We start from the raw sequence: 14233 nt of genomic DNA on the forward strand, positions 1-14233 counted from the left end.
TGTGCTTCTAATGGGGTTTCGTTCTCAAGTGTGACCTACATGGAGATATCGCAAGAGCATTGTCATTTTCAGATCCTCCTGGCCCCAATGTTGTCAATGTTGGGGTCCATGGCTACTCTCCGCCTGAGAGATGGGCTATTGAGTCGATTCAATAGACGTCGTCTTTGCTGCCGGCGAATGAAACCTGGCGTTCAATAACCCGCCTTTCTTGCACTGCCTTTGATCTAGATTCGAGAGACCACATTGGTAAGCTAGGCGCATTGAATTCGATTTCAAGTTTGCCCTTCCCGCTCCAATCCTCGACGAAAGAAACTTCTTCTAGCACTTTCTAGCATGCTGGTCATTCCTAACAAGCATTGGGATCCTCCATGGGGTCAGTCACGCTTGTTCTCAATTAAACACGAGTATGAATCTGCAAGTTGACGGGGAACGGCCGGAATTGGAGGACTGACCGCGACGAGCTGTATACTAGTTATAGCCAAGCGTGCCAGGTTGGAAGGGATAGGGCTCGATTTCCTACGAATGTCTTTCTCAACGACTTCGATTCGCTCAACGTTAGCCTTTTGATAGCAAGATAGGAGCCAAATCCCTACAGTAAAATGTCGCTCGGACACTTGGCGGCGACTGCGCCGCAAGCACTTGTTGGTGACAGTCTGGCGGATGGTATCATTGTGCAGCGGAAATGCCGCTTGGACGTGTCCAAACCAACGAGATAACGGGTCTGCTTACCATAACATGGTCCCTCCGCCCCCAGACGTTGTTTCAGCCAGAGATTCGATGGGGCTGAAAGTGCCAGAACCCAAGCACGTGGAGAGAGATCAGCGGCCACATGGGCATCGACAATTCCAAATCACTGCAGGAGTCCAGTAAATCTCAGGAGATCGCGGCAACGAGATTGAGATGGCATGGACTAGGGTCTTAATTTTGCTTAATCTTGAGATCTGCCTTGTTCTTCAGGGAATGGTGCAAGCAACTCCAATCGGGGTCTCCGAGCCAAGGCACTGCTAGGGTTAACTATCATTCCTTCGGCCCCCACCGTTCAAGATCATCATCCACGGAGAATTACGCCTGCTTTCGTATTTCTCCCCCTCTGATTCCCTCTTTTCTGTCTCAGAGTCACCCGACACTCACTTCATCCCAGTCATTATGTCCCCACGACGACACCACCGCAAGTCTCGCAACGGGTGCCAATCATGCAAGGTCCGACACATCAAGGTGAGTTTGCTAGCTTAACGCTCGCTTACTGTGGATCTGTTAACACCCTTCAGTGCGACGAGGGCCTGCCAAAGTGCACCTTCTGCGCCACCCGCCAGCTGGAGTGCAGCTACGCCCGGATCCAGAAGGGCCCCAAGGACGCCTCGCGTCATAAACTCTCCATCAAACACTCCGATCCAGACCTCACTCTCATACACCCCGAGGTCGAGAAACCATTCACAACCACCTCACGCCTCCTCGACTCGCGCCTCCTTCACCACTACTCAACCGTCACCTGCAAATCACTCACCAAGGATGGCGACCAAACATCCCTCTACAGATGGCAGACCACGCTCCCCAGTATCGCCATCGCCCACACATTCGTCCTCGACAGCCTACTAGCGCTATCCGCCCTCCATCTCGCCCACCTCCAACCCAGCCAGCGACACTCCTGGGGCAAGGTCGCCCTGCGGTACAACAGCACCGCCAGTGCCGAGCTCCGCAACGTCATCATCGGCATCTCCAACTCCATGATCAAGCCCGCCTTCGTCTGCTCAACATTCATCCTGCTCGGATTCCTCGGCCAGCAAAAAGTCCTCGCCAAGCCTGAACTCCGCGACCCGCTCTCGGAAATCATCCAAGTGCGCGAGCTCCTCCGCGGATGCATGCTCCTCCACGCATCCGCAAAGACCGCCTCCGCCCTCCCGTGGGAAGACAACTCCGGGACACCAGCGGGAGAGCAAGCGATGCCCAAGAAATGGCAGAAGAGGTTAGTTCGTTCCCGATCCCTTCCTATTTTCTAGACTGACTGGCTAACGTTTTACCCCAGACTCTCCCGCATCGGCTCCTGCATTCGAGACCTCGCAGCCGTAGTCCTCGACCAAGTCGACCGTCTCCTCCACATTTCCCCCCACCCAATCTCCCAATCTCGGCTCGACGCATACACACAGGCACGCCTCTCCCTAGAGCCAATCATCAGCGACTCCTTCCCCCTGCAAGCCGGACACGACTCTATGCTTCTCTGGCCGGTCATCGTTCCACAGCCGTTTATCGAGCTCCTTAAACAAGGAGACTTGATTGCGAGGTTGATCTTCCTACCGTATGCGGTGTGGTTGCATCTCGGTACAGGCGACGTCTGGATATTCAGCGACCTTGGTCTGCTCCTTGTCCGCCAGCTCTTGACGGGGAAGTACGAGGAGGCTGTCCCGGAGGGATTAATCGGTGTTGTTGAGGCGGCGCTGGCGAGCTGTCCTGCTACGGGGGGTAGTGCATGTATGATTTCTACGTGAGATGGACCGGGGCGGGATGCAGCTTAGCTGTCTTGGGTTTCTGTTCTATCTCGGGCGTCTTTTAGAAAGGGTAGGGGGGGTAATGGTCTGGAGTTACGGTGTGGTTGAGTATTTGTGCTGTCAGGTTGGAGGTTCTGCCATGGATGTAATTAATCTTGCTACCTATCTGCTGCTTTAATTCCTACGCTCAGACTAAGTCGGTCCGTCAGCGATATCCTATGAGATCATACCTATATGGAAATGAGCATAATATCTTCTTCGTATCCGGCCTCGTCAACGTGTTGTCGCTATTCGCTGAGTATGTCTGCGCATTAATCTATCCCTTGCGCTCGGTCAATGCCATCGAGTGAGATCATAAAAAGCTAGGACCTCAAGACACAGACACCAACAAACAACTCCGCAATCCAGGCAGTGCCACGCCGGGCATAGATACAGATGATATAAAGGCCAGCACTGGACACAGGACAGACTGGGCATGCTGGGCAAGTTCTAGTCTCCCTTGGCTGACCACTCATTTAGGCTTAGCGTACCGTATTTCGTATAGACTGTACAGTACTATTGGTTGGTCATTATTGCCAAGGCTGGCGCATTATACTAGCGGTTAAACGCCTCATCCGGATCCAGGAACAACTATTCACTGGACTGAGGCTGATGATGGAGATCTACCTACAAAACTGTAATTGCTGAGATCTAGGGCAGATGAATTAGGCCAAAGGCTGTCGAAGAAGTCGTATGACTATCGAGCACACCGTATTCCGGATCGCGGTTCGACTGGGAGTATAAATATCGTTGAGAACCCAGGATGGAACTATGAAGAACTCAGAACTACAACCACAGTTGCAGAACAACCACACAATATCATCCGGAGGACCATATCGGGCCTCTCTCATGACTCAGGACTACCACGCTTCAACCCCCTTAGGGACCTCTCAAGACCTCAACGATGTCTAAATTTTGGATCATCTTCTTCATCCTCCTCGGTCTTCTCGCTGCCGTTGCCGGCGCAAGTGCGATATACAGCATCGTCAAGCCGCCGAAGAGGGATCTCGTGAATCAATATTTTGATGAGCAGCGGCGGTATATGCGTGGTGTTCGGGAAAGGAACTTTGAAATGCTTCGTCTGCAGGTTGGGAGGGATGGATGGGGTGGAAGGGGGATGCATATGAATACAAGAGGAAGGGAGGAGGATAGTGTTTGTTGAGAGACGGAAGTTGGATTGAATAAAACGATTACCCTAGGGGTAACCTCAGACGAGGGGGAAAATCAGTTTGTCAGCAATACACTGAACATGACAGTATAGGTGAGTTTCCACACTGCTCCAGGTGGAGGGTGCGGAGTGTTGGCTTGTGCTTGCTGCTGTGATATCAGTTACTGACTCCAATCCGCAGCAGTTTCGATGGCCCTTCATTCATCGTGCGGATCATCCCTCGTCTACCGCGGGCAGTGACTGTGTGCATCACTCGAGATCATATTTTGTTACTGCTGCGATACCTTACCGGGGCCCTCGGTGATGGTTACTATTTGGGTGTCCAAAAAGGCACAACCCGCATTGGATCTTGGGTTCTGGGTGACAGGGTCATTGCTTATACATAAATTGCAAGCGAGCTGCGCAGGCGAGCCGCACTATTGCTCAACGGCCAAACAATCTTAATCACACAGACTGTGACCGGCTGCTTCAAGGCTATGGTGGCGAGGTAGTTTACTCCTGAGTGCAAGGATCCGATGGCCGGTACACGATCAGCAGTCGATATCTAGATCAGCGGAGGGCTTGATATTCGAGGATGAACGATGAGAAGATCTAGTCGGTGTTTAAACTTTACATCCCATTATTCATTTGTTATCTTACTATCTATACCACATGATAGCAGTTGCATCGATCGTAAATGTACAACAGTCACAGCAGCCACACGCTTCCAAAGATGCCTAAGCTATTTCGGGCTGAGTCCTCCTTGTCCAGGGATATTCCAGCTGCCTTCATAATCCACTTTCGTGGTGAGCTGCCCGACAAGACCCTCCCTATGACGTTCATACATTTCCAGGCCAAGCGTTTCCAAACACTTCTAAGCCAACCTCGACACATGATACCCAGGCCCAACAGCCGAGAACCCATGCAGCGCATTCCGAGATCGGCGGTACTCATACCCTTCTACCCGTGCAAGCCGATCCGGCGAAGGACCGCGAATCTCAATCCGATCCGGCACATACGAATACCCCCGCCTCTTCCCTCTCGATCTCTCCCTCTCACGCCGATAAGGTAGATCTCGATAGGGTATATCCTCATCCAAAGGCGACCATCTCCGCTCAGTCCGGTCGTATACGATGTGCTCGCGAACCCGCCGGGGCGCTTCCTTCTCAGCCATCTCAACGAGCTTATCTCGTAGAACTGTAAAGTCTGAAAGCTTCGATGCGTCGAGGATATCCGTCCATTCCTGCAGATAGCTTTCCTTCATACCGGCTTGCATGATGAGATCCTTCTTTGCATGGTTGCGGATTGCGTGCGCGAAGCGGGTTTCGAAGGTACTTGCTTCTTCGACGACGGTTGCTGCGCGGTCTGCGACGTCGAGCATCTGTTTTAGCCGAGATGCTTGTTCCATGTTTGCTATGGTGGGTAAATCTGGAATGCTGTAGGTAGGGCCAGCTGGTGCTGTCAGTGTGCGAGGGATGCCGAACGTAAAGGAGTGGCACGCCTTGACGGAGAGGTTAAGGCGGAGTTGAAACTCCCCGTCGCAGCGGACGAGCATGAGGAGCCGGACTATCTCCGGCAATCCGCTCTTACTCCCTGGTTCTTCGTACATCCGCCAGCAAGCGTGCATCCGGTCCTTGATAGCGCCGTGGATGATCCGTACGCCTTTGAAAGTCGACGTCCGGCTCTTGGATCCCTCCATACTGATATTGACGCTTGACGGCCCGCCGTTTCCCGCTGCGCCGACCTTTAGTGTTTTCCCTGATGTGATTTCCTGGTCAGAGACTTCGACCCGGTCAGCCTGCGGCATGATCCCGCGGAGGTGGGGTGCATTTGTTTCGTCCTTGGGGTGCAGCAGAACGTTGACTTCTGCGTAGCGAATGCGATAGTCCATTGAGTATGGTCTCATGAAGTTGACGAGCAGCTGTATCTCGTGCATGTCTGTTCCTTCGTGTACGCATGGCCGTATTGATTCGAGTTTGGCGTCGAAGCTGATGTCGTGTTTGTTGTAGGTGGCTAGGGTAAAGCCGTCGCCGTTGTCGCGCCGGATGCCGGCCCAGACCAGATCTGAGATTTGAGGGAAATCAGCTGTATTCGATAACTGGCCGTCGGTATGTGGCTCGATCGATCGCTTCTCTGTTGCAGGGCTCTCCGGCTCTTGTTGTGTAGGACGTTCGATCTCATATCGCTTCGGAGACTCGGGCTCATCACCATCTTCATCGGGGCCCTTCTCATCCGATACTGAATCCGACGACGCAGCACACTGGTTGATCAACCGCACAATCCCACCAAGCCTCCGCCCCATCGCGACCTTCTCTGGCGTGACGCCATTAACATCCGCCAGGTTCACATCAGCACCATTCTTCAGCAAAAACTCAACTCCCTCCCGGAAATCCAACCGACAAGCCTCGTGCAGCGGCGTCTCCCCATAGCTATTCCTGCTATTAACATCCGCATCATACTCCAACAGCGCCTGCATAACCGCGACACTCTTGCCAAAACCCGACAAATGCATCGGCGTATTCCCCCAGTGGTCAGTCTCGTCAACAAACGCCAGAGACTGTAGCAGGAGCTTCGCTGCATCTCCTGCCCCCTCCCCACCTGCAATGGCAACTTCATGCAACGCCGTCCGCCCAGCATTATTCTTCTCATCCACCCTCGCTCCTCCGCCGAACAATACCCCCATCATAGATATCTTACCCTGTCGAGACACAATATGCAACGGCGTATCCCCATTATTATGCGCGGCGCGCACATCCGCGCCTGCTCGCATGAGTCTTTGGATTGGAGATTCTTCGCCGGCCAAACAAGCAAGAAGAAGCGGCGTGTCCCCTAGAAAGGTCCGAAGGTTTGGCTCTGCGCCGTGTTGTAAAAGCGCATCGGCTATAATCTCGGAAGTTGGGCCCAGATTGCTAGAGCACGCTTTATGCAGCGCCGTCTCACCATTCTTCTCGTCGGCGCTGTTGACTTCTGCGCCGAGGGAGAGGAGTCTCGTCAGCTCTTCTAGATTTCCCTGCGAGACGGCTTGGTGGAGTTGGATGTTGAGCTGAGTTATGGGTTGTTTCTAGTCAGCGTTAGTCGTTGGCTTTCTTTATTTGCTCTGATATGGAAAAGAGCACAACTTACCCCCGACTCCCCATGGGAATCCCCGTTCGTCGTGTTCAAATTCGTGTCGACTTCGACGATTGATGCTGATCCGGACTCAACGTCAACATGGGTGGTGATAACTTCCGCTCGGTCGCCGATAGCGCGATCGGACAAGTGACGGTTTCTAGCGGCCATTCTGTTTACTCTTTATGGAGTCTAAGTCCGCCTGCGGATTAGACGCGATGGATCGTAGTTTGGAGAGTGAGACGCGGCGAAATGCGAACGATCAGCTGGAGCTTGAGCTGGAGCTTGAGCTTGCAGAATGCGCAAGCGATTGGCTGCTGCCGCTTTAGCGTGCCGCGGCTGAAACAGGGTGAGCTGCGCCGATCGGGGGGGTTTGTGTGACGGTTGATGGCTTTTTTTGTTCTTGTAATGTAGCTTTGTCTTTTATCTTATTGGGATTCTTGTGAGTATATGGGTTGATCTTTGCTAGAGTGTGGCGCTGTTTGTTGAGTTGAGGCGCGATATCCATGAAGCCCTAAGTGGATATATATAGTCTATATATAGTCCTAGACTACCACCGCAAAAATAAAACAAAACATTCTTGCTTCAACCCCAGACTTGTCTAATATCACAACTCATCATGCCCATTCTCCTTCGCACACACCCCCTGTACTTCCCGCATCGCAACCCGAGCACCAATGTTAGCTGCCATAAGATCGCTAGGCGAGAAACCACTAAACATCTGTATCTCCTCCCCGAAAACTTGCTCTATAGATCTAATAAGAAGAGATCTATCACATGATGTTCCGAGAATCACCACCGCATCGAAATCCCTCAAAGATGCGGGCTCACACACTGACTCTTGAGGACACGAAAAGCCTTGCCTAGGGACCTGGCTAGCTCGTCCACATAACCTGTATTCACGGCGTCGATATCGTTCCAGTGTAGATTGACTTGCTCCCTTTCTTCGCTGACCAGCCAGCCATCTAGATCGAGAGGCCACTCGAGCACTCGTGCTTGGTCGTCTTGGTCGTTTGCTGCCTCCGTCGGACTCTCCATGTTGTCCAACAAGCTGGTTCGTGCGCGCAGTATGATCTTCGCAAGCATCGACTCATCCGCACCCCTCTCAACGTCCTCTTTTAACACCAAACTCCTCTCAAGCAGTCTCTCTACAAGCATTGAGGTGACCCACTGACACCCAAGATGATCAACGGGATAGAACTCCCACCCATCCCGGCCCGCAGTCATAATCTCTAACCACCCCCAACCCTGATTAAAGAATAGCAGACTCGGCTTCTTCCCTCCATTACCGGAATGATTTTTCCAATACAGCGACGTCACAAAATCTTCGTAAACCAACTTTCTTGACGTAACCAGTGAGCCTATAGGCCTGATCCCTGCATCCATGGCAGCTTTCAACACCATAGGTTCGAAGAATCGATCCAGAAATTCAGGTTGTATAATCACAGCAGAGGATATCGTTATATTGTATCCCCTCTCGACGGTGTCCTTTAGGGATTGGAATGCTTTGGTGAAAGCCTTCAGGAGGGATACGTGCTGAGGGCCCATATTACCCATACCCCGTATCAGCGGGTCGTTGAAGCCTTTGGGGGTCAGACGTGGTCGTGCTTCAGTGTCTCATCGTGGGTTTTGATTGCATTAGCAATATCTGGGTGGTTTCTGTCATAGTAATCCTCCACAAATTCCATGCGCAACTGGGTCATGAATTCACGGTACTCGGTTAAAGGCGAGGATCCCTCAACCGGGTGGAGAGCTGCAATTGTGGTGACATTCTTTTCGGACTCGGCGTAGGTAGCGGTTCTACCACGGTTAGAGCCTGATTAAGAACTGTGGAATATCACTGACACAATGTCTGATCCGAGGAATATCGAATTGGCTGAAGCCATGGCTTCGGTGAGCAGTCGGTGCCTGGATCATGTATGATATATCCCAACGACAACTGGCATTGTGCCACTAAGAGTAAAGGGAGGAATAACATCTTGAAATCAAGCGTGGTGTCGCGAACGCGTTTTCATGCGTTGTTGCTGAGCCAAGGTTCGTCGCGCGTCAGGGAGGTTCATTTCATAGCGTCGCCCTAGTCCTGCCTAGACACTACTATCTTAGCCAACCTAACCGGGGTGAGCGCATCGCGTGCTATTAGTGTTCTCTGATCCTCTCGCTAGAGACAACCAGCGGGTATTTTCTGATCGACTTATTCCGTTCTCTCAGAGCATATCGGATGTTGAACAATGCCAATGCGGACCGTGAAACAACCACTAGAGCGAAAAGAGCCAAAGGCCCCAAGATCGATGACATTCAGTCGTGCGAGTCTAATCTCGCCGTAGAGATAACGGGGGTTGACATCGCTGAGCTGCTCCCAGTCGATGGGTGATAGGACGGCAGCGCTGAATGCGGTCCATTTCTCCCAATCAACCTCTGGCGACATCAGCTTGTAGTCATGCGCAATCTTTAAGTCGATCTTTGTGCATACCAATTTAACGTAAGGAAGAAAGAATCCCCGGGCGTCTTCAGACACAATCTTGTCCTCGGTAATACGATATCTGCATATGCCGTGCTCGAGAGGATAGTCGGATAGAGGCTCGAAGTGGATAATGTTGTCGTGCCAAACAAGATGAAGGTCTGACTCCTTCGTAACCACACGTCGTATGACAATCTGGCTATGCAGCGTACGGTAGTTATACTTATGCATTTGATTCAGACGTGAAACATCCAAATCGTGGCGCAGGTACTGTTGAAGGACCATAGTGTCGGATCTTCTTATAGTGCGAAACCTTCTTTTCTGATCGTAGTACACAAGGACTAATTTTGGACAAGAGTGGTCAGACAAAAGATGGGGGTGCGGGGAGTCAGGGTGCGGAAGGCTCGGGTTTCAAACGACAAGGCGAATATCCCCTCCTACTCGCGAACGGTGGATTCATTCTGACGCCTACAGCCCCGGGTTTTCAAGCGCAGAGGGTTGGAGCTGGCAGTGCTAACGAAATCCTGGCTTTTGATATATGACGAATACGGTGCTCGTCCAGCATGGTCCTGGGGAGAAGTGTCTAATGCCAGGGCTGGAGAGCGATGGATAGTGTGGAAGGATAGACTTCGGAGATGCGCAGCTCATGGCTGAGACGAGGCTGTGACGAAGCGGTAAGGTTTGATGCCCTGGTCAACGTGGCCCCGGCAAGGGTCTAATAATAGTGCTTTCTGCCTTGGGATAATATAGGAGATACAGAGCCTCACAGTTTACAATCGATGGTCAAGCCTGGAGCAGAGCAAAACACTGGAATGATGTAGGTCTGGAGACTGGATACGCGCAGTTGATGAAACATTGAGGTGGGTGATACTGTACGACAGGGTGAATTGTCAACTGCATGTCAGCATAAGAAACCCCCTTCAGTGGCCATGGAGTCTGGCTTAGCCCATTTGGCAGCCTTGCTCTTTCTAATTATAGGTTCTGCTTTTGCTGCGAAGAATGGCTGTGGTTCTTCTGGGGAAGTGAAACTGAGAGTAACGTTCTTATATATCCCCGGCTAGAAATCCTGACCTACTGTCGGTTATAGTCGATCTCTCTAATTGCTCATGCCAACTACAAATGTTACTACAGCCATATCATTTGTAATTTCTTCGCCATGACCATTCAACCGACAGACCTGACGTTCCGGGCGCAGGGGTTCCCAGCCAACTATCTGGCCAAGGACATCGAGAACCTCCTTTCCGAAGTCCTTGATCAGGAGGAATGTGAAACCTTTCCTACTGTATTCGCAGTCGGTCTCGACCCTCTTAGTCCTGGACGTGATGTACACACTGTTGCCACTCTTCGATTCAAGCAGATTCTGAGAGATTTACCACAGACCGTCGACCAGCTTCAGGCTGGGGAATGGAACTTTGAAGTGCCAAAACACGGTATAACCATTTCAATTGACACACGCTTCTTGGGGTTCACTCCCCTCAACTCAGTGAAGGGTGACGAGGAGCATAAAATGGAGTAAGTAATTAGTCCCCTGTCGCTAAGTGAATAGATCAGAACGGCAAACTAAAATCTTGTAGTATTATCGCCATCAGCGGACTTAGCAGCCATCCTTTCGGCTCCTGGAAAGCCAGAAACAGCCAGTTCATGTGGATCAGAGACGATCTCGCCAGAAATCATAAAGGCGCTCGAGTCTTACTGTAGTCGGAAGCACGTCATTCCAAGACATGGATGATATCGCCGATAGCCTCTTGAAAGATATCAACCTAATCCGGCGCCCTCAGTCTGTGAGTATCCTTCATGCCGTGAGGTTAGCACGCGGCTAATGAATCATAGGGCAAGATCAACTACGAGCCAAGGCCCATAGTCTTCATCGCGCAGAGTCTGGGAGGAATCGTCGTCAGAGATGTACGTACTCATACTGCTTACATCCTAGCTGTAACCTATAACTCACATCGGTAGGCCGTCTGCAGAGCTTTTGAATCTCGTGAGCACAGCCACAACTTTCTCAGCGTCTACGCGTTGATGCTCTTTGGCGTGCCGCACCAGGGCATCAAAACCTCGCACTGGCGCCCCATCGTCGCGAATCAGCCAAACCAACGACTCGTCAATAATCTGGACCCAGAAGCGCTGTATCTGAGAGACTTGACGAAGAAGGTTGAGAGGATATTTAGCCAGCTTCCTGGCTCTCGGGTCATCACAATCTTCGAAACCATGTCTAGCAAAACTGCAAAAGTAAGAAGCATAACATCACTATTTAAAACACCTACTAGTCACGGATACACAGGAAGAGGAGCCTGGCGATTGGAAGCTGACCGGAGACTACGATATTTTAGTATCTCGTGAGTCTGCTCAAGGCAGCTACCCTACAACCATCAAACATGATAAGGAAGGCTTCAATCAAAATCACTCAGACTTGCCAAAGTTTTGCGGCCCCTTTGACAAGAACTATTGGACTATACAGGTTTACCTGGATGATATCCGTCGACAAGCAGTGTCCACAGTACAAACAAGATTCCGTGCGTTTTCTCCCAGAGCATAGCCACCTTTCTGTCTCTCTAACCTTACTAGCATCATTGGGCCATCTTTCAAACCCTGATGAGTACCGTGAGTTATGCTCAGACCTTGATCTAGTTATTGCACGATGCTTACCTAGCACAGCCCAGCAAGAGAGACCGATATCACCGGGTTCGAGCGCTCAAGGTAACCATGAAGCTTCCAAGGCCAAAACAAAATGACTGATCAACAACCAGGGTTACCGTGGAATGATTCTGTAGTCCATCTTCAGCGCAGTAAGCCGCGAGCTCCCGAAATTCATACGATGAGCTAATCCTTTCAAGGCTATACACAGGATGGCTGTTTGAGTCGTCCACAACCACCATCTTCGAACCGCAGCAGCCGCTCAGGGCCGTCAGCAGCTGATGTCCCATGGCGCCCTCTCACAGATTACCCCCACGGGATGGGGCGTCGTACGTCAGACCTTGGAGAACTCTGCCATGATGATGATTGCCAGTCTGAGAGCCCAGATACAGCTCCACGATCTCTGTCTGACTCTGCAGCGCAACTGCCCATGGAGATACGCCCCCTGAACGAGTCCATAGAGAGAAAGCGTACTTATCAGGAATGGTAATACCTTCCCTGCCAAACCAATTGATTCTGAAAACTGACGCCTATACAGCTTGCAGACTATCACTGCTGATCTAAACTTCTTCATCCAGGATCGGCAACTAAAAACATTCTTCCAGCCCGGGGATGCTCACGTTCAATCGGTGCTCGAGTCTGCAGCTAAACTATCATACAAAGAAAGCACCGGTCTGACGGCTCGTGACCCACTCATCAAGCTGGCCTCCTTAGCTTTATACCAGCCGGTTTTCTATTGCGGTAATTGCCAATGAATCAATCCTCTCTGCGCCCAATCCACTAATTTGTTTCAAAGATAACCGCCCACCAGGGATGAACCTGGAACTCATGGACAACCAAACGACTATCGTCAGACGCATGGCGCGCCTCACGACCATGCTCTCTCAACCGAGCGCTGACTCCGAGGGTGTCCATCTCGGCTTTTCAGGAGGAACACCTCCTTTAGCCAAACACCTGACGGGGTCGGATCTTGGTATGTGTATGAAAAACACCAGCTTGGCATCAAAGAAGACATCGATTTCTGCAGGTAGCCGCCTTTCCAACGAGATACTACAGCCGCTCGTCTTTGAGGCAATGGAGAACGATACGTTCACTCGGCCACTGCTCGTTTTTGTTGGTATTGGGGGAGGCAAGCCGGATGTGGAGTATAAGTCTTTCCGTGACACTATGGTCGAGTGTATGGAATCGCTGGATGAGCTTGAATATCCTAGTAGTGGTTTGTTCTCTTCCCCCTAGTATCTGCAGAAGCTAACTTGGAAGTGTAGCTGTCCGATTCATCCTTTCGCGGTTTGGGAAAGATCCGAGTGCACTCAAAATTCTTCAGAAAGTCCAGAGCGATCAGTCTCTGCGCGGCATAGTTTATTGCGAAACAGGTAGGTTTCAACTATTTCCAGCTTGATCTGGCTTATGATCACATCTGACACCTGTGATAGAACCTCTCGACGAAATACTCGCACGTTTCGAGCCTCCTGGGGAGGCATTTGACAAATGGGTGAGCACCACATATGACGTCTTCGTGCTCTATAGGGCGTGACTAATAGTACCAGTTGATTGACGTGCTGTTCCATGCCATCTCATTTGATCCCCAATGTGATGATACCGCCTGGGAGGGAGAGGAGAGTGGAAAGAAGTCGGGAAAGAAACCCAAGGGTCCGGTCTCGAAGATCTCAAAGGCTGTAACGAAGGTTTGGAAACAGTATCTTACTACGGCTTTGGAGAATATGACTCGAGATGAGGAGGATGATAAATAATCATGATACGCATTGTGAGGCAGGCTATGGGTTGATTGTAACATGGAATTACTTGGGTGATCATTTTTCGTTGATTGTATAATTATTCCATGTAAAACCATATCTGAATTATCTAAGTATAATAGGGATAGCGATAGTGAAATAAGTGTGATCCGGCTACCTGAACCTCATACATTCAGCTATAGTATATAGCATGATTTCAATACGACAATCGATTTCGTGGCCTATGTACGGTAAGACACCCTTCAGCAGCCTTGTACAAGTAAGAGCTAGAAGCACACCAGCTTCGTTGCATGTAAGCAAGGCATTGCTCAGGACATCTAGCCTCAACGGGCTGCAGCAGCAAGCTACAATCATTTATCGAGCTTATAAGATCACCGCTGTGAGTAGTATCCGACAGACTCACCCGGCTTTTTTCTTTGCCTCGTATCTACTACACCTTAACATGTGTGTGTGCCCGTCAGTTCACAGACGCTCCTACCGGAACACAACGGGAGATTCAAGGCGGGTTCGGATGCATGAAAACACAAGGCTGATCGAAGATCTCGAAACGATTGGCTTACATTGAATCTCACGCAATGCTGGCCATCCATTACTATCACCAAGAACTCTA

The 14233-nt window shown here is 50.9% G+C and overlaps 6 protein-coding genes across 6 annotated transcripts; 3 read left to right on the top strand and 3 right to left on the bottom strand.

The window, feature by feature from the left end:
- Positions 1-1146: 1146 nt before the first annotated feature.
- Positions 1147-2483, top strand: BJY04DRAFT_216716 (Zn(II)2Cys6 transcription factor domain-containing protein; the record flags this gene model as incomplete). The annotated part of the gene is made up of 3 exons (XM_073715835.1): positions 1147-1215; positions 1269-1963; positions 2024-2483. The coding sequence occupies 3 exons, from the start codon at positions 1147-1149 to the stop codon at positions 2481-2483; spliced, it is 1224 nt and encodes a 407-aa protein (XP_073572813.1).
- An 818-nt stretch (positions 2484-3301) lies between these two features.
- BJY04DRAFT_185532 (uncharacterized protein) lies at positions 3302-4240 on the top strand. The gene is made up of 2 exons (XM_073710786.1): positions 3302-3783; positions 3872-4240. The coding sequence occupies exon 1, from the start codon at positions 3427-3429 to the stop codon at positions 3682-3684; it is 258 nt and encodes an 85-aa protein (XP_073572814.1). The 5' UTR covers positions 3302-3426; the 3' UTR covers positions 3685-3783; positions 3872-4240.
- A 303-nt stretch (positions 4241-4543) lies between these two features.
- BJY04DRAFT_216718 (ankyrin repeat domain-containing protein) lies at positions 4544-6948 on the bottom strand (the record flags this gene model as incomplete). The annotated part of the gene is made up of 2 exons (XM_073715836.1): positions 4544-6730; positions 6793-6948. The coding sequence occupies 2 exons, from the start codon at positions 6946-6948 to the stop codon at positions 4544-4546; spliced, it is 2343 nt and encodes a 780-aa protein (XP_073572815.1).
- Positions 6949-7590: 642 nt separating this feature from the next.
- On the bottom strand, positions 7591-8325 carry BJY04DRAFT_216719 (uncharacterized protein; the record flags this gene model as incomplete). The annotated part of the gene is made up of 1 exon (XM_073715837.1): positions 7591-8325. One exon carries the CDS (start codon positions 8323-8325, stop codon positions 7591-7593), a length of 735 nt encoding a protein of 244 aa, XP_073572816.1.
- Positions 8326-8968: 643 nt separating this feature from the next.
- On the bottom strand, positions 8969-9520 carry BJY04DRAFT_216721 (uncharacterized protein; the record flags this gene model as incomplete). Its single annotated transcript, XM_073715838.1, has 1 exon — positions 8969-9520. One exon carries the CDS (start codon positions 9518-9520, stop codon positions 8969-8971), a length of 552 nt encoding a protein of 183 aa, XP_073572817.1.
- An 871-nt stretch (positions 9521-10391) lies between these two features.
- Positions 10392-13620, top strand: BJY04DRAFT_216722 (uncharacterized protein; the record flags this gene model as incomplete). The annotated part of the gene is made up of 16 exons (XM_073715839.1): positions 10392-10747; positions 10810-10929; positions 10977-11016; positions 11066-11137; positions 11192-11464; positions 11517-11748; positions 11801-11836; positions 11891-11932; positions 11983-12021; positions 12070-12355; positions 12408-12610; positions 12666-12842; positions 12897-13085; positions 13135-13242; positions 13303-13361; positions 13417-13620. The coding sequence occupies 16 exons, from the start codon at positions 10392-10394 to the stop codon at positions 13618-13620; spliced, it is 2436 nt and encodes an 811-aa protein (XP_073572818.1).
- Positions 13621-14233: the final 613 nt, after the last annotated feature.

This window comes from Aspergillus karnatakaensis (assembly GCF_047715665.1).
Source record: "Aspergillus karnatakaensis strain CBS 102800 unplaced genomic scaffold BJY04scaffold_16, whole genome shotgun sequence".
NCBI lineage: Eukaryota > Fungi > Ascomycota > Eurotiomycetes > Eurotiales > Aspergillaceae > Aspergillus > Aspergillus karnatakaensis.

Excerpts from the sequence above, each read along its gene's own strand:
- BJY04DRAFT_185532 (XM_073710786.1), top strand. The coding sequence starts at position 3,427 with ATGTCTAAATTTTGGATCATCTTCTTCATCCTCCTCGGTCTTCTCGCT.